At 48.7% G+C, this 24,600-nt stretch overlaps 1 protein-coding gene across 9 annotated transcripts in view; it reads left to right on the forward strand.

Moving 5' to 3' along the window:
• CNIH3 (cornichon family AMPA receptor auxiliary protein 3) overlaps positions 1-24,600 on the forward strand; it is a 208,091-nt gene that overhangs the window by 132,087 nt on the left and 51,404 nt on the right. For 7 of the 9 annotated variants that reach the window (XR_014817447.1, XR_014817448.1, XR_014817446.1 and 4 more), the window contains one exon: positions 20,104-20,172. Coding sequence is in view for 6 of the 9 variants with exons in the window: in XM_021064387.2 (XP_020920046.2) it covers positions 20,104-20,172 (69 nt within the window). In the remaining 3 variants the exon portion in view is untranslated. Of the gene's footprint in view, positions 1-7,558; positions 7,683-11,568; positions 11,730-20,103; positions 20,173-24,600 lie in introns of those variants that run through there. The other 2 variants (XM_084979253.1, XM_084979252.1) reach the window with 2 other exon arrangements.

The following is a 24,600-nucleotide window of genomic DNA, read 5'->3' on the forward strand; positions in this document are numbered from 1 at the left end:
ACCTTGTTTACAGGTCACCTTGTTCCTGTAAACTTACAGCAAGACAAATGTTTTCTCTTTTCTGCAACTTTTTAATCTCTGTATGAATGGGAAAGTGTTATACCTTTAAAGGTCAGAGCCTTGAGAATGGCCTATCCTGTATATTTCAGGTTATAGGCAACATTCTTAACTTGATGCAAAAGCAATAGAAAACAAAGGTTAAAGTAAAAGAAACAGATCCAACATAGAGTCAGATATGTTTTTCCCTATTATAGAGCAAGCAAGTCCTATACTGGGCAGGGTGGCTGAGGATGGATGCTGGTTGTACAAACCACATGGATATGAAAGGAGCAGGAAAGACAGCAGAGATGCCCACAGGGTTATCTCTGGACTTCCTTTAGAAACCAGACCCACAGAAGCAGAAGTAAGTTCCCGTTGTTGCAACTGGTGGGGCTACAGCTGCTAATGTGCTTCCTGTCCCTGGTGTTGCCGAAATCTTGGCTGCCTCTCTACACCGATGCCAAATAGAAATGCAGAGACAGAGCTGGAGGAAACAGAAAAAGTACCTTTAATTGCCAAGCAAAGAGTGGAACAGCAGGCTAGTGCCTAGAGGACTGTGGGACCCCCTCCACTGGAGGGGGTCGGGCGGAGTCTTCTAGTGTTTGAAGAGCCGGGCGTGGTCAGCTCATGCACAATTTCCTGATTGGTGGGTGATGAGGTCATTGGGTGTCAGCGTCATCAACCTTCTGGTTCCAGCCAGTCTAGGGTCTATGAGCTTGTGGCCAGCGTGCACTTGACTTCTTCCACCCGGTGGAGGCTTCAGCACCTGCAAAACAGCTCCAGGGACCTGGCTCAGAATAGTACCTATAGTCTTTGGAAAAGGACGGAAGGTCCTTGACTTTGCTGAATGGCTAAATTATTATTCCCGTTTTCCTTTTTCTCTGTATTTTCTCACTTCTCTTATTAAATTGGCTCTTTGAAGTTTTTCTATAGATAAAAAGCAGGAGGAGGCCATGAGTGGGGGTCCTGCTCGGTTACACTGGTGGGGATGGTGGCCCAGGACGCCAGCTTCTGTTCTCTGCCCAACCTGCCTGGCAGGTCTCAGCAGCTCTGGCCGTGCAGGAGTGGAGAGGGCAGAGGGGGTGGAAATGAAGCAGAAGTGGGAGGCTCCCGAGGTTTTCCCTTTGCTAGTGGTGAGGCCAACGCGAGGAAAGGAAAACATTTTGTGCCAGCCCAGGTGAGTGACTGGCCGCATTTTTACAGATAAAAATACATGATTGATTAGGTTACGTTTTCCTTCTCTCTCTCTCTTTTTTTTTTTGACTAATCTTGTTTCAAACCAGGGGGACCTCATCAAAAGCAACTGGAGTGTATTAGACCTTTCATCTGTATTTCCTGTTTTCCTTCCTTACATTGTAGGTCTGCATTTCTCAGACCACCATTGTACGTGAGGAACAACTGGGTTTTAGGTATTTCTGCATTTTTTTTTTTCTTCTGTATTTTTTTTTGCTATTTCTTGGGCCGCTCCCGCAGCATATGGAGGTTCCCAGGCTAGGGGTCTAATCGGAGCTGTAGCCACCGGCCTACGCCAGAGCCACAGCAACTTGGGATCCGAGCCGCGTCTGCAACCTACACTACAGCTCACGGCAACGCCGAATCATTAACCCACTGAGCAAGGGCAGGGACCGAACCCGCAACCTCATGGTTCCTAGTCGGATTCGTTAACCACCGTGCCACGACGGGAACTCCCGTTTCTGCATTTTTACTGATCCCTCTCACATACTTCTGACTTCCTTCTGGACGGCATCTGTTAAAGACTGTGGAAGACTGCAGTCTTTCACTTTCACTCTGAATGGCGAGGCTCTGTGAATGCAGTGTAACCTTTGAGTTTCTGTTGCTTTCTGACACTTGCAAATCAGTGTGGAGGCCAGAGGCCTCCTGCAGGTCAGATGTTCATTCTGAACAATGTAAGGCTGCGGTGTTCTAGCCCCTCTTCCTTTATTAAACCTAAGCTTAAAGATTTGAGGTTGCTTTTGGATCATGTAGGTCCATGTCTCCTTGCCATGGAGTTTGTCTTTTTTTTTTTAATAGGATTTTCTATATGCTGATGATACAGTTTTTTCTTTTTTTACTTTGGTCATAAGCTTCGGATGGCCTCAATAGACACTTATTTTAGCCATTGTGTGAAACCTAGTTCTAAAACCAGCATCAGCAGATGTCCTGTGAAATTTAATTGGTTACATCCAGTAACATCAGGTAGCAGGTCACTTCCTTTAGTTACTTAGGGACACGCTTTGCAAATAATTCATCCTGGAGAATTCATTCGGAAAGCTGTGGTGGTCACAGCCAGGTTTCCGTAGGAGTGTTCCTGAGATTTAGAAACCATGCAGATAAACAGACTCCTCTGCCGGAGCAGCTAGAGCCACTGGTAACTAGCAGTGCTTTAAATTTTAAAATTTCTCTGGGCCACAAAGGTTCCATTCTGTACAGTATGTGGAATGTTGAGAACTTAATTAATTATCTATTCCTAAGCTGGAAGGCATCTAGAGTATCTATTTGTTTGTTTACTTGTTTAACTTTTAGGTAGACCTGACCTAACCTTCATGTCTCTGTCTCAGTCAGGGTCCCAGTGGGAGACAGATGGCACATTTAGAGGGATGGCTGAGAAAGGCTTCATGAAGGACCATTTACAGGGGGGGGCTGGGTTAAGAAACCAGCATGGGTGGTGAGGCACCAGGATGTGGCAGAAGGGGAGGCTTTTCCCACCTTAGGCCTGCAGAAGCAAGGGGATGGACAGTAACCAGAACTCCAGGAGAGTTAAGGGGGTAGGGGTGCTTCCTGATGGGCCTGTGGCCTCAGATGAAGGAGCAGTGATGCTGCCTATCTGAGGTCCAGCAGGAAGGGAGCTGGGGATTAGTACCCCTCTGGTGTCTCCTATTGGGAAGTCAGAGAGCAAAGAAGGTGGCATGTTCCTTAGAGGTCAGCCTCCCCGGGGGCGAAGAAAGGTGAGGGGACCTGGAGGGGTAAATGGGGACTTTTTAGCCAGCTCACCTTTGGGTGGAAGGAGAATGAACATCCAGGCAGGAAGGAGGAGGCTGGCTAGACTCCTCAAATTTCATGAATCATTGTCACTAGTGTCACCGAAGGCCATGGGAGCCTCATGTAAGAGAAGCACAGATCACCTTTGGTTGAGGTCTCTGGGGAACCCACCTCTTTCCACATGTTCTCCACCTGTTCAGAGGCTCCCTTGGGAGATAGGTTAGTGGAAGACTATTGGCAGCACGTTCAAAATCTGGATGCTATTGTTTTGCTTCCATAAGGTGTTTTCACTGGGTCACATTTTGTGTTGCGTTCTCAGCTGTCATTGAGGGTGGCTTCATGAGAAGTCTAACACCTGTTCTGTTCCTTGTGTGGTTTTCCTCTACTGTGGTTAAACTATGTGCAGTAAGTTTTAGATGGGAGCGTTGGGGTCAGTTCGTTTTTCCCAAGGAACCCTTTCTCTTTATGGACATTGAGAACTACATAACCTTTTTTCTCTTCCTACTTTAGCTTCTGGGAAGCTTAGATCCAAAATTTCAAGCCAACTCATTTGACTTCCTTGGGCTCTTGGGTGTGTGTGTGTGTGTGTGTGTGTGTGTGTGTGTGTGTGTGTGTGTGATTTCCTTCTCTCAAGTTTCACCTTTTATTCAGGTTTGGATTTTTTCTTTGATACAATTTTTATTCTCAATTATTTAACACTATTTTCTTTAGTCCTGATAAGCCACCAGAAATAACTTTTTATAAGGTTATGAAACTCTTTTTGTAAGGTTATAAGACTCTTCTTGCACACTCCTGAAAAATTCACTTGATCAATAAGTGGGTCTGGAGGACAGTGGCCTGGATGGAGGTTCTGAAAACTGGGACCCGCCTCCTGATGGATGGACATGTGACTACCCTCAGGGAAGTGTCCCCTGCCCCTCAGACACCAGGGTCCCCGGGGCTCCATTTTTGGCACAGAGGAAATTTGTCCTCAAGCACATAACTACCCACCAAGGGAAACTAGTGCAGGGTAGGAGAGGGACATCCAACACTCTGTCTGCAAGCAGCATTGGGTGGGTGGTTGTACTTCATCAACTAATGAAGTCTGTATACAAGTATCTTGAGACGTTTCAAATGTTTCCTGTTTGTTCATGCACCCACTTAATGTCTATTTGCAAGCACTGGGCCAAGGGCACAAAGATGGATAAACTCACTCATTCATTCTTTCAGTAGGTACTTATTGAGCAACTACTGCGTGCCTGGCCCTGAGAGCTGATACAGCAGTTTTCCTTCTGTTGTGTTTCCTTTACTGCTTCCCTTCGGCTACCAAGTATATGGAGGGTCCCCCCCCCCCCCCCCCACCAAGTAGTCCTCTGCAGAAACCAACCTGATGTCCTACAGTTTAACTCAATTCTAACACTCTCTGCCTGGAGATAGTGTCAGATCCCACAGGTTAAGGGCCTAGAGCCCCAAAACTATGGCCAACTGCAAGTAGTAGGTCCCTACTGTATACATATCATCTGTCCTCCTTGGCTACAAAATGGAGGTGCCCACCACCCCTCCTTAGGTTCAATTAATTTGTTCCAGCAGTTCACAGAACTCAGGGAAACATTTTTTTTTAATTTAGAAAATAAATTTATTGAAGGTTTATGTTTCTAGGTTTAACGAGTCCAAGCTGGTCTCAATTGTCGGGATTTTTGTTTTTTGTTTTTGGTCTTTTTAGGGCCACACCCCCAGCATATGGAAGTTCCCAGGCTACGGGCTGAATTGGAGCTGTAGCTGCCAGCCTACACCACAGCCACAGCAATGCCAGATCTGAGTTGCATCTGTGTCCTACAGTACAGCTCACGGCAATGCTGGATCCTTAACCCACTAAGTGAGGCCAGGGATCGAACCCTTGTCCTGATGGCTACTAGTCCTTCAATTGTTGTTTTATATTCAACCATGTACTAGAAAATCAACAGATTTATGGCAGTTCAAGGGCAGGTGTTCTCACAGTAGTCCATACCAAATCCACATTCGAACCGCTTTCTGTTGGGAACTCTTCAACTTTTGTCTCTCTCTGCAGTGCCCACCTAGCGACACTGTGTATCTAAGTCAGGGTTGGCCAGCGTTGCCCAGGATCTCTTAGAGAGCTCTCTACCTCACCCATCAGGCACCTCTCCCAGCCATCGGAGACATTTCTCACACTTGCCACGTCATTAAAGGCTAGGATGAAGGCTAGAGAGGGACATCCAGATGAAGAAATACATAAGGTGAGGTCTTGGAAGAGTCCTGAGCACGGCCTGTCCCCACGGATTTGGGGTCCATCGCCCTCCTGGTGTGTAGGTGTTCACCGGCCTGAGAGCTCTCCAAGCCCTGTCCTCCAGGGATCCTGGGGACACTTCCTCATGTAGGCCTGGTCAGACCCTGACTCATTGCCAGCCCCTCAGGTTTCTCTGGAGAGGGGGGAGCCGACAGTTTCAAGCTTCTGATGGTGGCTTGGTCGTTCTGGTGACCAGTCCTCGTTCAGGAGCCCACCCCGAGTGGCCTCAAGAGAACAAGAGATGCTCTTAGTGCTCTTGGCACTTAGGAATTTGCAAGGATTTTAGAAGCTCTGGGCCCGGGCCAGGGCAGAGTCTAATGCGTGTATTTTCTATTATCTCACAGCAGCGATGGACCGAACAGTGTCTCCTCTTCCAGAGCCCTGCGTCCTGCAGTCCCCGAGGCCCTCATAGCCTAATGGGACGCCTTGCCTGTGTTCTTCGCCTTTGTGGCATGGGCCAGGACTACCTTTAGAGATCGAAGCTGTTTTTTCGCATTCGATCTGAGTTACTATGTTAAAGATGTTGGTAGTTGCAAGGAGATTGATAACTCCCCCCGCCCCTTCCTCCCTGCACCGTGGAATGGCATCTGCAGGTAAGCCTCAGAGACCTAGTGATAAACCTGAGGCTTGTGTCTGTAGTTCCCGAGGAGGCGAATGTGCTGGGCTTTTTATCGTCTGAGGGATGCTGCAGGTGACGTGATGTGCCACCATCCTCCCAGTCTCAGCCAGCACATGAGAGCTGGAGAGATAGTCAGATGATTCTCCACTGGCCCTAGCAACACTGCCCTCCCGTTTTTTATTTTTATTTTTTTTTCTCTTCTTAGGGTCGCACCCGTGGCATAGGGAAGTTCCCAGGCTAGGGGTCGAATCAGAGCTGCAGCTGCTGGTCTATACCACGGCCACAGCAATGCCAGATCCGAGCAGCGTCTGCAACCTGCACTGCAGCTCATGACAACACCGGGTCTTTAACCCACTGAATGAGGCCAGGGATGGAACCCTCATCCTCACGGATACTAGTCGGGTTTCTTACCGCTGAGCCACCATGGGAACTTCTCTCCTCCAGTTTTGTTGCAGTAAATCCAGGGCAGGACCCGAGCCCCCTTGTGTCCTCGTGACTCCCCTGGGAAACCCGAAATGCTTACCATTCCTGCCCCGTGTTTGGCAGTGCTGATTGACTCCCATGTGCTACTTTGGCATGTGAGGAAACTGAGGCACAAGGGGGGCAGAGAGGTCCACAGAGCGAAGCCAGGACCCAAACTCGAGTTCCTGACCCCCGTGCAGGGCCCTTTGCATGAGCCTAGGCTGTTTACCTAACGTGAGCATGCAGGTGGTGAGGGCTTTGCGGGGGGGGTTTGACACACCCTTGCTGTGAAATTATTCACCCCGCTTTCTCCTCTGCTCTGGAAGGAGCGCCGGCAGGGGCATGGCCTGAGCATTTTGGTTTCATTCTCACTTGATACTGTAGTTGCTATTCTTCCATCGAAGTATGTCAGTTGTTAAATTCATAATGTCTGCCTGGAGTTTTCATTGTGACTCAGCAGAAAGAAGCCTGACTAGTATCCACGAGGATGCAGGTTCGATCCCTGGCCTCGCCCAGTGGGTGTCGAATCTGGCGTGGCTGTGGCTGTGGCATAGGCCAGCCGCTGCAGCTCTGATTCACCCCCTTGCCTGGGAACTTCCATATGCTGTGGGTGTGGCCCTGAAATAAAATTTTTTTTTTTTATAATGTCTGGTTCTTAAGACTTCTCAAAGCAGATGGTGCTACTTTAAAGCCTTAATAAACAGAATGTTGAGGTCTTCCCCTGGTGGGGGAGTCTCTCTGCAGGAGATCATTCCAGCAGGCATTTGCTTCCCAAAGTGTCAGAGCTGCCTGGGTAGGATTCCAGTAAGAGCTGTGGCTCAGCCTTCCATTGCCACACTCATTCGTGGGTATGTGTGGGTTTGGAGGCAATGGCTTTATCAGGAAGGAGTCTGCCCGTTAGGAGCACCAGGGAGGCTGAGCTGAGTACATTTGATCAATTATTTTCCTAGGGGTTGATTCCATGTTGGTTTCGAGGGCTTGCATGTTAAAGCCCAATATTCCAGTCTAGGAAGGGAACTCGAGAGCCCCCAGGGTTGTCCTCTCTAGGCTGTTCTTGAGCTGTACACATGTTGGCATCGTCACCTTCATCTGACTTGCATATGACGTACTTTGTACTGAGACAAGTCTCTTCCAGGCAGTCTCCAGGTTGAAATTGCATTCCTTCAGCTTAAGGTTGCCCTTTCCTGACCCTGCTCATCACCTGTCACATCACATGGAATTTTTACTCCACTCCTGTCATTGAGTCCAAGGACCATATCCTGTCTTCTACCTGCAGCTCCAGGCACAATGCCGCACACAGTAGGTGCTCATTAAATATTCATTGAATTAAGTAACTCTGTTCCTTTGGGTTGACTTGGTGTAGCCGAGTCACTGGTTTTGGTGAACAGGAAAGGACCAATACGAGTTCTAGAATCTCATAAAGAAAACAGAAAATAATCTAAGAGTTTATCTTTGTATCTTAGAGGCAAGGAAGGGTTTCTTTAAAACAACAACAACAAACCTCCAGGAGTTCCCTGGTGGCCTAGTGGTTAGGTTTTTGGCATTGTCACTGCAATGGCTTGGGTTTGATCCCTGGTCTGGGAACTTCTGCATGCCACAGGTGCAGCCAAAAAAAAAAAAAAAAAAAAAAAAACCTGCAAAAAATATACAACGTAAGGCAAAAGTTGATTTCCACTCAATGAGGGATATCACAGAGTCAATTAGTGGGTGACAGATAAGGAAGGTATTCAATACTATGTCTAAAGCTGGAAGAGGATTCACATCTACAACATACCAGAAACAAGTGCAAATCAAAAAGAAAAATGGCAGTAATCCCATAGAAAAATGGGCCAAGCAGCTAAGCAGGCAGTTCACAGAGACAGAAATCTAAAAGGCTAACCATTATGTGGAAAAAGGCTCTAAACTGGAGAAATGCAGGTTAAAACAAGAAAAAGATCACTTGACACCTATTAGACTTCAAAAAAATTTTCTTGTGGTACAGCAGGTTAAGGATCTGGTGTCACTGTCATGGCTTGAGTTGCTGCTGTGGCATGGGTTCAGTCCCTGACCCGGGAACGTCACATGCTGTGGGTACAGCCAAAAACAAACAAACAAACAAATCCCAAACAAAACAAAGAAAAAAACCTTAGACTTCAAAATCTGGAAAGCGGGATGCTGTCAAATCTTGGCAGGAATGTGGGATGCAGAGCCATCAGCACTGCTGGGGGAGTGCAGCCACTTTGGAGGGTAGTTGTGAATACTTAGCTCAATTAAAAAAAAAAAACCATAGGAGTTCCCATTGTGGCTCAGTGGAAACGAATCTGACTAGCATCTATGAGGACGCGGGTTCGATTCCTGGCCTCACTCAGTGGGTTAAGTATCCGGTGTGAGCTGTGGTGTAGGTTGCAGACATGGCTTGGATCCGACGTTGCTGTTGCGTAGGCCAGCAGCGGTAGCTCCAATTCAACCCCTAGCCTGGAAACCTCCATATGCTTCAGGTGTAGCCCTAAAAAGACAAAACAAACAAACAAACCCATAAACCACATGACCCGGCAGTTCCCCTTCTAGGTATAAATCCCAAGGAAATTGCCAGACCAATCCTTAAGGGAACATGTCTGGGGATTTTAGAGCATTATTTGTGGTGCAAAGTTCAAATCAGTCTGTGTCTCATGGGAGCATGGATAGGCAAATTGCAGTGTCTGCACCCATGGAGCCCTGTGGCAATGCAGCGGAGTGCAGAAGGTAAGAAAGAGAATGATATACAGTTAAGTAAATTAAAAATAGATATGCACAAATGCATGTTTTGTAAGAACACAGCAAAGAGAAAGAGATACATTAAACATAAACCAATAATTGCATATGATGGAGGGAAAGGGCTAATGGGAGAAAAGGCAATGAATTATTGAGTAAGTAAAATGAGAGGTCCTTGCTCAGATTCATGATGATAATGTGTCCTGAACCAAGGAGTATGGTTAATTCACCCTCTGCTCTTAAGGATCTCAAACCAAAAGAAGCAACCCACCAACAGCTTATACAAATTTAAGTTCTGGCCCAGAGCTTGGAGTCCTGGCTCCTTTTATACACATCTTAACTTCAATTTGATTAAAGTGTTCACCCTCACATTTGGAAAAATCAATGCCTTGTATAATAGGCTGCTGCTCCCAGAGGCTGTTACTTTTTCATAGTTAAGCAAGAGAATGAATAGAGATTGGTGTTAAAGAAAAAAATTGTTCTGGCACTTGTTAAAGTGGTAAGGAAGACTTTATTCAGGGCTATTGCAATAGGGGAGAGAGAGATCAGATTCAATTCTGAATACAAGGACAATGGAGATTTGTAGCCAAGGAGCAGGGTGAAGGGGTTCTTGATGGAAAATCACTAAGAGGAAACATCAGGGGTGAGGGGATTTTTACCAAATTGACTTAAGATTCTTGCTAAAGGCAGGCCATGGTGATCAGATATCAAGGGTGGGGATTCTCTCTAAACCAACTTAGAGGATTCTTGCTAAAACTAGACTCTGCAGGGATGGACACAGAGCTCAAGGCTGAAGCCTAGATGAGAAGAGGGCTCAAATGAGCCTGAGTAAAGGTCAGAGCCTTGAGAACGGGCTATGCTGTATATTTCAGGCTATAGGCAACATCCTTGTAGTGAAAGCAATAGGAGACAGAGGTTAAAGTAAAAGAAACAGATCCAATATGGTGGAGTCAGAGGAGAGGGGTCAAGGAGAGAGGCTTTGTCGCTAGTGGAGCCTAGTGCCTTGTCTGACTTTCTTTTTTTTTTTTCTTTTCTTTTTTTTTTTTTTTTTTTTTGCATTTTAGGACTGCAACTGCAGCATATGTATGGAGGTTCTCAGGCTAGGAATCTAATCGGAGCTACAGCTGCTGGAGACAATGGAGGATCTGAGCTGCATCTGTGACTTACACCACAGCTCACAGCAACGCCGGATCCTCAACCCACTGAGCAAGGCTGGGGATGGAACCCGCAATCGCATGGTTCCTAGTCGGATTCGTTTCTGCTGCACCACAACAGGAACTCCATTGTCTGCCTTTCTTATTGTAGTGTCTCTAGCTCCTACCACAGTACCCAGCAAATGCTTGATGCTCTTAAGGGTTTTTTTTTTTTTTTTTTTTTTTTTAATGACCACACCCTGGCATACAGAGTTCCCAGGCCAGGGATTGAATCTGAGCCGCAGCTGTGGCAACACTATATCCTTTAATCCACTACACCAGGCTGGGGATTGAACCTGAGCCTCTGCAGTGACCTGAGCCACTGCTGTTAGGTTCTTAACCCACTGCACCATGGCAGGAACTCCTCCTAGTAAGAATTTTTAAGAATGAATAATGCTGGATCTTCCTGGAAGATACTTTGGGGTGTGGGAGCCTCCCTGACGCATGGTCATACCCTTGGGTGGGCACCTCCCCAGAGTTTGGGCCCCCTAGCCGTGGGGTGCTGCAGGCTTGGGGGCTGGAGGAGGCACTTACTTGCCCCAAGGAGTAGGGGGCATTGGAAACCAGAAGGAAGCGCAATTGCAAGAGCCATGTGGGAGGCTGAAAGGGTATCTGGAGATCACAAAGCCCTTCGAGCCAGACCTTGCCCCTGAGGTCTCATGTTGGAGAACCAGGCTTGGTGGGAGGAAGGGGGAACCTGGGGCTGGCAATAGTCACTTAGAGCGGACTCTGTGGTTCCCTACTTGCTTGACCTGGAGGCCGTGGTGCTGGGGCTCTTGGCTGAGTTGGGGGCTGTGGCCTGACGTGTGGGACCAGTAAGACCCCAGCATGCTGCAGGCTGTTGCCCTCCTCCTTTTACTAAGTCTAAGCTCATCCAAACTCGTATTACTTGCCACCAGTGCCAGCCAGTGAATCAGACGAGTTGCTGGGGCAAGGAGTAGCCACTTTATTCAGAAAGCCCTCAGACTGAGAAGATGATGGACTAGTGTCCCAAAGAACCATCGTCCTTAAGTTAGAATTCAGGCTTCTTATGTACTAAAAGGGGAGGGGGTGGAGTTGATTGTTGCAAGCGTCTTCCTGTCTGAATCTTCTGTCCTTGCAGCTGTCCCTGCGGCTGTCTAAAGGCCATGATGTCCCTGTAAACCTCCAGTAAGATAAATGTTATTGTCTGTTCTGCAATGTTTTCTTAAATCTCTGTATGAATGGAACATTGTCAGTGTACCTTTAAAGGTCACAGCCTTGAGAATGGGCTCTCCTATATCTTTCAGGCTACAGGCACCATTCTTATAAGGAAAGCAACAGAAGACAGAGGTTAGAGTAAAAGAAACAGATCCAGTATGGAGTCAGATTTGTTCTTCCCTGTGGCACCCCGCCACTCCCTCACTGCATGTGTTCCTCAGAGGCGCTGCTTTCCCCACTACAGGTCAGCAGAATGCCGGTGCCTTCTCAGCACCTCCTCCCTCTGGATTTTTACCTGGGGGGGGGGGTAGGGGGCGGGGGGGGGGCGCTGCTGGCTGGAGCCGGGGACGCTCCTGCGACTCGGCTGAGCCTTCCTGGTCTCCAGCTCTCTTGGCTCTCGTCCCAGATGTCCATGGCTTTGGGGCATCTTTGTTTTCTGTTAACTAGACGGGGACCAGGGAAGCAATGTCAGAACCAGCTGTGTCTGCAAATTCTGGCACAGACAATGGCAAATAAGCTGTGTCCTGTGTTATCCAACTTGGATTCATCCTGCAGGTCTAGGGGCTGGTCTGGGGGCCTCAGATGCTTCCCTTCCCAGCTCACCTGCTGATCCCAGCCTCCTTCCGAGCAACCCAGTGCTCAGTCTCCCTCCTGTAACAGGATGGGCGCTGTCGCTTTCTCACCCATGCGTGCCCTCATCCGGTCCCCTAAGTTGCCTGGGTCCTCCTGGATCCAGACTGTGTGATGCTAACGACTGTGCTCAAGGCCACGGAGGGAGGAGAGGCGCGAGGCGGGGCCCAGACATCTCTGCTTGGTGATGACTACAGCAACAGAAGTAACAGTATTTACTGGTGCTGCGTACTCAGCTTTGTGCTCGGCGCTTTATGGACATTGTTGCATTTAGGCCTCGCAGCCACCACGGGAGGTGGGAACCATTCCTCTCCCCTCTTTATATTGGAGGACACTGAGTTTGGAGAGGGTTAAACAATTTCCTTGCTGTCACCCAAAGAGACGAGGTGGAGTGTGGATTTGAACTGAGACTTTCTGACTCACAGGCATGTGCTCCACTGTCCTGCAACGTGGAACCATTTCTATAATGGCCTTTACACAATGGCCCCCCTCATCCAGCACCGTCTTTCTCTCTCCTGCTCTAACACCATCGTCTAGGGCCCCTCATTTCACACCTGTGGCAACCTGTTCAAGTAGGGATGGTTCTTCTTCTCCTTTTGTGGATGGGCAAACCACAGCCTGGAGGAGTGAAGTGACGTGCCCAAGGTCACACCGTTAGCCCCTGCAAGATCAGGATGCCACTGAGAACTCCCCAGGGGCAGCACTCTTCCTACTAAAGAGGTCGCTCCTGTTGCGATGCAGGGAGGCGTGGAGCCATTGGTGGTTCATTTTATGATGCTGAGAAGTGGGGCCTGGGTGTGTGGTACCCATGGGTGTGTTGCTGATGCTGTTTTCTTCTTAGGGGCCCAGCTGTGTCTTAGCAAACTCTTGCTCATGGCAGTTTAGAATCAGTGAACAGGGATTTCCCATTGTGGCGCAGCGGAAACGAATCCGACTTGTATCCATGAGGATTCGGGAGGATGAGGGTTCGATCCTTGGCCTTGAGCAGTGAGCTGGGAATCCAGCATTGCCATGAGCTGAGCTGTGGTGTTGGTCACCGATGCGGCTCAGATTCCACGTTGCTGTGGCTGTGGTGTAGGGTGGCAGCTATAGCTCTGATTCCACCCCTACCCTGGGAACTTCCATATGCTGCAGATGCGGCCCTAAAAAGAGAAAAAAAAAAAAAAATCAGTGAACAGAACCTTTGGCAGTCTTCACCTGCTCCAGGGTCAGACACAAAACCAGCACCAAACCTACACCATATGTGTTACAACCAGTACAGCACGGGGAACTGTGTAGCACTGGGTCACCTTGCTATGCAACAGGAATTGAAGAAACAGTGTAAATAATCAACTCTAATTAAAAAACCAATAAAAACAAGGAAAATTAGATCATGATTTTCCTGAGAAAAAGTAATGACATTTATTTAAAAGAAGGTTGTGGATCCAATAATGTGAATCGTCAGTGGAATTTTAATATTTTAATTAAAAATATTTTCATAGCAAATGAAACAGCTCTCCCATCCCCCAGCCGGTGGAGCTCCAGACCCTCAAAAATGGCCTCAAGCCTTGGGCGGTGATCCGAAGGAGTTGCTGCTTTTGGGACGAGACCTGGAGAGGAAGGAAAAAAGTGACTTTTCTCTCTCTCTCTTTTTTTTTTTTTTTTTGTCTTTTAGGGCCGCACCCGTGGCATATGGAGCTTCCCAGGCTAGGGGTCCATTCGGAGCAGTAGGTACTGGCCTACACCACAGCCACAGCATCAAGGGATCCAAGCTTCACCTGTGACCTACACCACAGCCCATGGCAGCACTGGATCCTTAACCCACGGAGTGATGCCAGGGATCGCACCTGCAACCTCATGGTTCCTAGTCAGATTCGTTTCCGCTGCACCACGATGGGAACTCCAAAACGGACCTCTTTCTAAATTGGAAGGATATTCTGAGTGAGGCTGTAGGGGACACACAGGAAGGGTTGTGCTCCCCGGGGAGGTGTTTATTTGGTGTTGGAAACGCTCCTGTTTGCCTCTTTCACACTAGCATTCACTGGTGACACCAGAAGCCATCCTTGCCTGAAAACATCTTTGGTCACAGCAGCAGCCATTTCAGATATTTGGCAAGTGGAGTGTATCTGTTTCGCAGAGTGGCCTTATCTTAACTAACTACCACAAACTAGGTGCCTTCATAGGAAGTTATTCTTCCCGAGTCCTGGAGGCTGGATTCTGAAAGAAGGTGGAGCCCTGCTCCTCTGACAGCTCTAAGGACCATCCATCCCTGTGTCTTCAAGCTTCTAGGGGCTCCTGGCAATCCTGGGGGCTCCTCGCTTTGTGGCTGCATCACTCCCATTTCTTTCTTGATTTTTTTTTTTTTTTTTTTTTTGCTTTTTAGGGTCACACCCACGGCATATAGAAGTTCCCAGGCTAGGGGTCAAATTGGAGCTGCACCACAGCAACGTGCAATCCAAGCCGAATCTGCAATCTACACCACAGCGGATGGTGACGCTGGATCCTTAACTCACTGAGCGAGGCCAGGGATTGAACACGCATCCTCTTGGATACTAGTCAGGTTCATAACCCACTGAGCCATAGCGGGAACTCCAGACTAGGGAGGGTTCCTGGTCTTTGCTCATCTTGCCTCTGACCACTGACTTTTCCTTCGAATTAGCAGCCTTGCCAAGAGGCCCCGGAGATGGTCAGCCTGCCACCTACTCCTTGGGGTGCACACCTGATGCAGCTTTGACACACACTGACCTATCAGCGTCCCCCTTGGTCACACCCTTTTGTTGGATTGTGAAGCCAACCACGCGCAGCAAACACCGGGCTCTGTGAGTCACGCAGAGGCTGTGTCACCACCAGAGCAGCTGGGCTGAATGGGGTCTCATCCTGTGGGTCAGCTTCGGGGTACTGGTCCCACACTGGTGGGAGTCTTAGCTGCGGCCTTGTCCTCTCCCGCCGTCTCTCTCGGTCCCTGGGCTTCAGCTGCCGCTTTCTTTGCCTCACCCCAGTTCGCCTTATGTCTCACTAGGGCCTCTGCAGTGTAACTGCCTTCTGAAACTTTCCGTACTGGCTCCTGGTCATTCAGTCACTCAACTCAAACTGCACCTCCTCCAAGAGGCCTTCCTTGATCACCTCCCAATTCTGTGTCTTCGTATTACCCTGTTGTACTTTCTTCCCAGAGCCTAGGGTTTGCAGATCTCTTTTTGTCTAGGGATCGATTGGTTCTCTCCCTGCCCCCATCTGTGAGCTTGGGGACCTTATCTCCTGGCTCACTGCTGTGTTCCAGAGCCAAGAGCAGTGCCAGGTACATTGTAGTAGGTACCCAGGAAAGAATTTGGGGGGGAGTTCCCATTGTGGCTCAGTGGGTTAAGGACCCAACTAGCATCCCTGAAGCTACAGGGTTCAATCCCCTAGAAAAGGTCTTGTTTATAGCACTTACCACATTGTAGCGTGATGATCTGTTTACCTGCTTGTCCTTCTTTCTAGACCAGGACCTTGGTGAGGTTGGGAGCTGTACCTTGTGGATTTTTGTATCTTCAGGGCTAGCCCGGTGCCTGTGTCTAAAGATACCGAATGTTGGTCAAGTGACTGGTGGGTCATTTAGTGAGTAGTTACCGGAGGTGGGGAGGCTGAAAGCCTTTATCCTCGTTGTGTATGTAGCCATCACTGTCATCAGAGACACCCACCCAGTAGCCATTATCCCGGAGCGCGAGGGTGGAGGCTCTACTCTGGCCTTGCTTTCTTGTACCATCTTCCAGCCAGGGACCTGAGGTGGGCAGTGGGTGTGTGCTCTCAGCCTCACTCAGCAGCTCAGAGTCGCCAGGGCTCCGCTTCAGCCCAGACCCATGTCCTGGCACTTAGACAGGGATGCAGGCCTAGGGCAGGGCTGAGGGTAGGAAATACTCAAGATGGGTCTCCAGTCACAGCCGTGACATGGGACCTCGGGCTTGACTTCTTTCCTCCATGGGCTCCTGGCCTCTCTGGGGAGCTTAAACATGCTGCACCAACAGTTAATGGGGTTCTAATGCTATCCAGAGACTTACTTTCAGTTCACTGGATCAAAATATGGTAAATTGTCTTTATAATCAGATAAATAATGGGGCGCAGGATTGCCCCTTGGGAGCAGGGAGTGGCGAGCTTTGGGCTCTGTCCTTGGTCCTGCTCGGTGTGCGTTTATATGGGGTGGGGGGCGTGGAGTACATTATGTTCATTAAAATTTGTAGTTGGGGAGCTCCCGCCGTGGCTCAGCAGTTAACGAATCTGACTGGCTTCCATGAGAACACAGGTTTGATCCTTGGCCTCTCTCAGTGGGTTAAGGATCCGGCGTTGCCATGAGCTGTGGTGTAGGTCACAGATGCAGTTTGGATCTGACGCGGCTGTGGCTGTGGCTTAAGCCAGCAGCTACAGCTCCAATTTGACCACTAGCTTGGGAACTTCCATATGCCATGGGTATGGCCCTAAAAAGCAAATAAAATAAAATAAATGTATTTGGGAGATAGATCATATCTCAACAGATGGGACCAACAGAGAGGAATTAAAAGGGATCAGGTGAGCTCCTGCTCTTAGGTGCCCACATCCAACAATGAGCATGTGGAATGAGGTGGAGTTAGTGTAACCAAAGACACATAAAAAAGACTCGGGCTGCCATTTGCAGCAACATAGGTGCAACCAGAGATTCTCCAACTAAGAGAAGTCACTCAGAAAGAGAAAGATACCATGTGATATCACTTGTACGTGGAATCTAAAACGTGGTGCAGATGAACCTCTCTACAGAACAGAAGCAGATTCCCAGACACAGACAGCAGACTTGTGGGTGCCCAGCGGGAAGGGGAGGGAGTGGGACGGACGGGGAGTTCGGGGTTAGTCGATGCAGATTGTTGCATTTAGAATGGCTGGACAGTGAGGTCCTGCTGTAGAGCCCAGGGAACTCTGTCCAATCACATGTGATGGAACATGATGAAAGATAATGTGAGAAAGAGAGCATGTGCGGTGGATGACTGGGTCACTCTGCTGTACAGCAGAATTCGACAGAACAATGTAAATCAACTATAATAAAAAAATTAATTAGAAAAAAAAAGACCTGGGTGTGTGTGTGTTTGTTTTGCTTTTTAGAGCCACACCTGCGGCGTATGGAGGTTCCCAGGCTAGGGGTCAAATCAGAGCTACAGCCACCGGCCTACATCACAGCCACAGCAACACAGTGGATCCTTAACCCACTGATCGAGGCCAGGGGTTGAGCCCACATCCTCATGGATCCTAGTCGGGTTTGTTAACGGCTGAGCCACGAAGAGTACTCCCTTAAAAAGACCTGGGCTTTTAGTCAGTGCTAGTTCAACAGGAAGCCAGGAATGTGAGGTGGCCACAGAAAGGGCTCCAGCTAGCAGGTCACATTAACAGAGGCACAGCTTACAGAACAGAGGAGCTGAGTGACACACTTACTCCCTGTGCCAGCTGACCTCAAACACCTTGAGTATGTGTTTAGTTCTGACAGTCGTGTTTTCGTACAGCCATTGACAGTCTGTAACATTAGTGAAGGGTAAGCAGGATGATGAGATAATTTACTGCCAGTTAATCTGAATAAAGCTTATTTATAAGGACAATTAGCCTGAAGAAGAAAGGTGGGCTGGATTTAGGATAGCTGGCAATACTGAAAGGGGTTCCTTGTGGAAGAGTGATTCAGCCATCGCCGTGCTTCTCACGCAGTGCGTACAATAGAACTTTCTGTGATGATGGAGATGTTTTCTGTCTGCTGTTTAATAGCTACTGGACAGATGTGATTTTGAGCAATGAAAATGTGGGAGCGGACTTTTCAATTTCATTTTAACTAATTAAAATTAAATAGCCAAATGTAGCTACCATAATGGACAGGGCAGTTTCAGAAGAAAAATAAAGGAATAAAACAGGGGTTGACAGATTTTTTTTTTTTCTTCTGTAAAGGGCGAGATAGTAACTATTTTGGGTTTCGTGGGCCATATGGTATCTGTTGCAGCTACCCAACCCTGCCATCATACGGCAAGAATATGGACCATGTATAAAAGAGTCAGCGTGTCCATGTTCCAACCAAACTTTATCTATGGAAACTGAAATTTGAATATAATATAATTTTTTACAAGGCACAAAACATTATGCATGGTTTTTTTTTTCAACTATTTTGAAGGTATAAAACCATTCTTAGCTCACAGGTGGTGCAAAACCGAGTGGCAGGCTGGATTTGGCCTGCAGGCTATAGGGACGCCTGTGTTGGTGAATTACAGGAGAATCATGATTAATTAGTGGTGGCCAGGGATGAAATGAGCATATTCAGTAAGTGGGGAGTTGTTACTAAAGGGTTCACGTATAGGCTGGATAATTAACTGCCTGGCAAAGGATGACACAGAAGTGTGTCTGTTTGATACAACATGTACTAGAATCGCCCCCTAATTCTGTAGGAGTATTGAAATCAGGATGACATGTGACTGCTTTAAAATCATACCTGCTTTTTTAGAGGGACGCAAGTTGTTTTTCTGCGGTTGGTACTTACTTTCAGCCCTATGCTGCTGGCACAGGGGAGGTGTGCCAGCTTCACGGCTTCAGCGATTCCGCCAAGTGTTCAGGCACCCTGGGCTATGCCTTCCTGGGGGTGAGGGGGGTTGGTTATATCCACTTATGTGCCGCCCAAGAGGAGACCTAAGACCTCCACACCCTGAGAGGGGATGTTCTACTGGCGGAATACCGCATTTTTCTGTCCTTGAGTCTCACTGGGGACAGCTGGGGGACAAGGTGGCCGAGGTTTAGGAAGCTTCACCTCTAGTTTGTTCTTTCCATGGCTGGGTCATGCCTCAGGTCAGCTCTGGCATTCTCCCCTCCAGGCAGATGGGGAAACCAGTCCTCTCTGGGTAACTTGGTTCAGAATGACCTTGGAGAATCCACGTCCAGGGGACCAAGATCCGTGATGGCCCAGGAGCTGATTGTCCAGCCTGTGGATGGCTAGAGATTGGGTTCTTTCTATTCCTGTCAACTCTGCTTGCTTGATTTTCTGCTCTCCCTGTTGCCTGACTTCGAAATCTGTTTAACTTCTAATCAGCACCTCTGCCAAAAATACACAAAATAAAACATTAACAGCTGTTTCCTTAGGGAGAAAACTCGAAGGTTCTTTGTGCTTTTCTCCAAAACCCAGCCTGCCCTCACCATCACAGAGTTTTCTCTACATCTGTGTAAAGCACTGGAAACAAAAAAATCTTTATTTGAGGGATTTAAAAAATGGAGATTATTTAACCTACAACATTGAGTATGTTTGAGGTGTAGGACCTAATGCTTTTCTACGTTTATCTTACAGTATAGTTGCCACTGTGGCATTAAGCGAACACCTGTATCCTGTCACATAACGATGGTTTCTTCTAGTACTGGGGACAGTTAAGATCGAGTCTCTTGGAGTTCCTGTCATGGCTCAGTGGAAACAAATCCGACTAGGAACCATGAGGTTGTGGGTTCGATCCCTGGCCTTGCTCAGTGGGTTAAGGATCCGGTGTTGCCGGGAGCTGTAGTGTAGGATGCAGATATGGCTCGGATCAGACGTTGCTGTGGATGTGGTGTAGGCCGGGCAGCTACGGCTCCAATTTGCCCCCTGGCCTGGGAACCTCTGTATGCTTTGGGTGCGGCCCTAAAAAGAAAAAAAAAAATTCTAGTCTCTTGCAAGTTTAATGTTGATAACATGGCTGTGTTGTTTATGGTCATTGTACTGTGTGTGTGCCAGGTGTCCAGGACTTACTTATTTCCTCGTTCTAAGTGTCTACCCTCAGGCAGCATCCCTCCAGTTCCCTATTTTGAGGGCTTTAAGCATTCGAAGAGGTAGAAGAGTACAGCCAACTCGAGTGCCCATCACCAGCTTTGACAGCCAGTGACTCCTGGCCAGTCTTGGTGTCACTGATACCCTCTGATCACCCCCTGAGTTATTTTGGACCCAAACTACAGGAAGCTTTTGACAGGGTGTGTTGACTCACCTTTGCACTAAAATCTCAATTCCATGTTTTCCTCTTCAGATAATTGCCTTTGATGAGTTAAGGACGGATTTTAAGAGCCCCATCGACCAGTGTAACCCTGTTCATGCGGTAAGTGGTGTGTGCTGGTGGTCGGAAGGGTGGGCAGGTGACAGGGGCACATCCTCGGCCGGGATTGCACCTCCCGGCCTGGCTCAGGGTGGTCGCTCCCAAGGCCGCTGGGGTCTCTGTTTATCTTGCAAAGTCAAATACGGCAGCCCCAGTTTCCCCCGGGGGGCGGGGGGAGGTCCCCAAAAACTCCATGTTAGAGGGTTTGGGCTGCACATCCTTGAATGAGGAGAGAGGCGCCCAGCTGCCCATCATGCCGGCGGGTGTGGCCGCATCACCGGGTCATCCTTCGCTCTGCGCTCCAGCAGTTTCTCAGAGGAGACTTGCGGGGCGGATGACGCGCACTGCGGCTCGACCTACATCCGCCATCCAGGGAGCCTCATCTCGGGTGGGGGGCTCCTGGGTCTGGGGTCAGCGCTCCTTCCCCCAGGGAATGTGATGCAGTCTGGTCGTCTGGTCCGGATTCAGCACTTGAGGGACCCTTGCCGCAGCCCCACGGCTCCGTCTGGCTTGTCAGGTCCTGCCTGCGGCCCCCCAAATGCAGGTAGAGAGGGGCCTCTGTGCAGGTGGAGGAGGAGGAGGACCCCACTTCTGTCCCTTGGGGTGGGTGCTGGCTGTCACTCGTCTGCTCAGTGCAGCCAAGTCGCAGAGCCAGGTGCAGACATGCCTGTGGACAGAGCCTTCTCCAGCCTCTTTCCAGACCAGCACCTCTGCAGCAAAGGTGGAACTCACAGGTCATGGAAGCCTGTCTCTCCGTCTCAGCTCACGGGCCTACATTTACTTGAAGTCCCTTCCAGGCCCTGGTTTCCTGTGCTCAGGCACGTTTGTGTTTGAATCATTCTCATTGATCTGTCAAAAGCTGTATAGAAGGAGTTACCTTTGTGGCCTAGCGGGTTAAGAACCTGACACAGTGTCCATGAGGATGTGGGTTCAATCCCTGGCCCCACCCGGTGGGATAAAGATCCGGCATTGTCCAAGCTCAGGCGTAGTTTGCAGATGGGGCTTGAATCCGGTGTTGCTGTGGCTGTGCTGCAGGCCAGCAGCTGCAGCTCTGATCCGACCCCTACACTGAGAACCTCCCACATGCCTCGGGTGCGGCCCTGACCCCAAAACAAAACAAAAAACGGTGTGAATACACACATATCTATTTTACATATATTAGTGTGAATATTAACCAGGAGGCTTATGACATCGTTGTTTACTGACAGGAGCAAAGAGATCTGTTCTTCTTTGCTGCAGGCCCCCTGCAGGGGCCTTTCCTCTTAGGGAGGTAGCAGAAGACCTGCGACAGGCTTTGGTGTCCCCTCTGTAAAGTACGGGTCGTTACTGGAGTCATAAGCTTTTTTTTTTTACTACATGCTAGGAACTATATATATTTATATATCCTATACTCCTCTCAACTCTGCAAGACAGGCATCATTTACCCAATTTAGAGACTCTTATCCAAGGATTCAAAGCTGCTGAGCCGTAAAGTCAGGATTGGAACCCAGGTCTGTCTGTGTTCTTACCACTTCCTCTGTGTTGTCCCTTTAAGGGAATTTTTTTAAATGCCTGCTTTTATAATCCCTTTGGCATCACCCTCTTTACTTCTGTGAGCCAGAGCCCAGCCCTTTCCAAGTCAACCATGTGAAGCAGGATTTTGTGGCAAGTTGAAGAAGAGCCACTTGAAAACTCACTCCATCTTGCGAAACTTGTCGTTCTTGAAATCCATGTCACTTCCATCTGCCAGCCTCACCACCCACGGTGGTAACTTGGCTCCTCCAGGCCTGAAAGAATGAGACCTGGGGCCTCATTTCCTTCTGGATGTTTTCGGGTTTGGCTCCAGCATCATGCACCTGGCTCCTCAACATCGCCCAGGTGCACAGAGCCGCTCTCGTCTGAGGGGGCACTTCCATCCATTTGGGGACACAGAAGCGTCAAGAGCTTGCTTTCCCTGGGGCTCAAGGTAGACAGGACACCCAGAGTTTCTTGTGTGACCCCGCCCCCCCAGGGTGACTGCTGGTGAAGAAATGTGTCCTGCCTCTCAATTCCATGATGTGAATTCAACACTGGGGTGCAGGGGGCTGGTGAAACCATGAGGCAGGTTCATGGAGCCCAATTCCATCTCACCTTGGCAGGTTCCTTAGTTCAGCAGAACAAAGAAAATTAGGACCAGCATGAATCCCCCAGGGAGCTTCTTTGCAAGGTCAATGCAAGGACAGAATTTGCACACAATAGTTGCTCGGCAACCTTTTTTTTTTTTTTTTTTTTTGGTTTTTAGGGCCACACCTGTGACTTACGGAAGTTCCCAGGCTAGGGGTCGAATGGAACCTGTAACTGCTGGCCTACACCATAGCCACAGCAACGCAACACTGGATCCTCAACCCACTGAGCAACACCGGGGATCAAACCTGCATCCTCATGGATCCTAGGCAGGTTCGTTGCCGCTGCACCACCATGGGAACTCCTTCTGATTTCATATCCCCTAAAACTCCCACTATTGTTGGCCCCTCTGGGTAGATCCCCTTCCAGGAGGTGAGAAGGGGGAGCAATGCTTTGTTTTGACTCCTAGTTCCTCAGGTTAATCCTTTCCCCTTCCTTCCACCAGCTGGACATTTAATTTCACTGTAAAGTTATGAGAAATGTCCTTCAGACTTGCTGGGTCCTGAACCCCCCTCTTTCATGCCTGGTACCTCACTCCTCTTCCCATTATTCTGCATTTAAGCAGCCTCCATGCCTGGCTGTGCGTGCGTGTGCGTGTGTGCGTGCTCGTGCACATGTGTGTTGAGGAGGACGTGGTCTGTCTTGCTAGCCACGTGGACGCTAATTTGTCCTGACGTGGGCTCTTTCCTCGGGGCTTCCAGGATGCGCAGAAATCACTCTATTTATGATTTAATTAGGGAAATTGAAGTGTCCCTGCCACCTGTCTTCCCCTGATCCGTGAGGAAACTCATTATCATCACATCTTACCGCCACCAAATTGCCTCGGTAATGAAGCACCGCGAGATGCCACAGCTGTGTTCAGAGTGGCTTCAGAAATCTCGCATGTCTCGCTAGGAACCGGGAGGCAGCACTTTGTGTGTGATGGGAGCGTCCTCACCTCCCAGCCCCGGGGCATCTTCTCTTGGCAGGGAGCCAGCCTCTGGAGATGGACTTGGCTGTCTTAAAAAGTCTTAGCCCAGGGGCACGGCTGGTGTCTAACTGGTATGGGAAGCCCGCTTCCTCCAAACACTCACTTTCGAAAAATAAAACCAACAGGCAGAGAACTTTCCCACCTTGCACACTAATCAGGCACATGCGCTCTTGGACACACAAAGGGGAAGGCCTGGGGAGGGGGGGGATCCCAGGCTTTGGGACATTCATGAGCACGAGGCGCCCACCCTGTGGTTTGACTGTCTCACAGGGGCATGGAGACTGGAGAGAAAAGTGCAGACAACTGCGGAGCTGAGAGGGAAGCTGAGCCCATGGTGTTTGCTGGCAAAGTTCTGTTAAGAGCAAATAACTGTACAGGGCAGATGGAAAAGAAGCTCAAAGCTCTCTTTTGTTTTCAGTGTTATCGAGCTATAACTGACATATAGCAGCGTGTTTAGTTTAAGGTTAATAAATGACTTGACTTACATATATTGGATAGTGACTTACAGGTATTGCAGAATAATTGGTTCGCCTCCATCATTTCATAAAGATACCAGGCACAAAGGGAAAAAAAATCCTTTTTTTCTTTGTGATGAGAATTTTTAGGATTTATTCACTTATTCAAATATGCCACATGGGAGTTCCCGCTATGGCTCGGCAGTAACGAACCTTCCTAGTATCCCTGAGGGTGCAGACTTGATCCCTGGCCTCACTCAGTGGGTTGAGGATCTGGCGTCGCCATGAGCTGTGGTGCAGGTCGCAGATGCAGCTCAGATCCTATGTTGCAGTGGCTGTGGTGTAGGCTGGCAGCTGCAGCTCCGATTGGACCCCTAGCCTGGGAACCTCCATATGCTGCAGGTGCGGCCCTAAAAAGCAAAAAACAAAACAAGACAAAAATCCTACATATGCCACATGGCAGTGTTAACTGTAGTCACCACATTGTGCATCACATCCCCGGTGCTTGTTTCTCTTAGAGCTGGGAGATGGCATCTGTGGCCTGCCTTCATCCAGTTCTTTCTCCATCTCCAATAACCACAAATTTCTGATCTCCTTTTAATGAGTTTTTGTTGTTCTTGTTTTGTTTTTAGATTCCACGTATAAGTGGGATCACACAGTATTTGTCTTCCTCTGATCGATTTCACTTAGCACATGGCCATCAAGGTCAATCCATGTTGTCACAAATGGCAGGATTTCCTTCTTTTTTATGGCTGAATAATATTCCACACATATATCTGTGACCTACACTGCCATATATATATATTCCATATATATACACACACACACACACACACACACACACACACACACACCACATCTGCG

Source organism: Sus scrofa, chromosome 10 (assembly GCF_054392235.1).
Source record: "Sus scrofa isolate SSC_HxYL_T2T_F1_AM1 chromosome 10, Sscrofa_HxYL_maternal_Yorkshire_Landrace_v2.0, whole genome shotgun sequence".
Classification (NCBI taxonomy): domain Eukaryota; kingdom Metazoa; phylum Chordata; class Mammalia; order Artiodactyla; family Suidae; genus Sus; species Sus scrofa.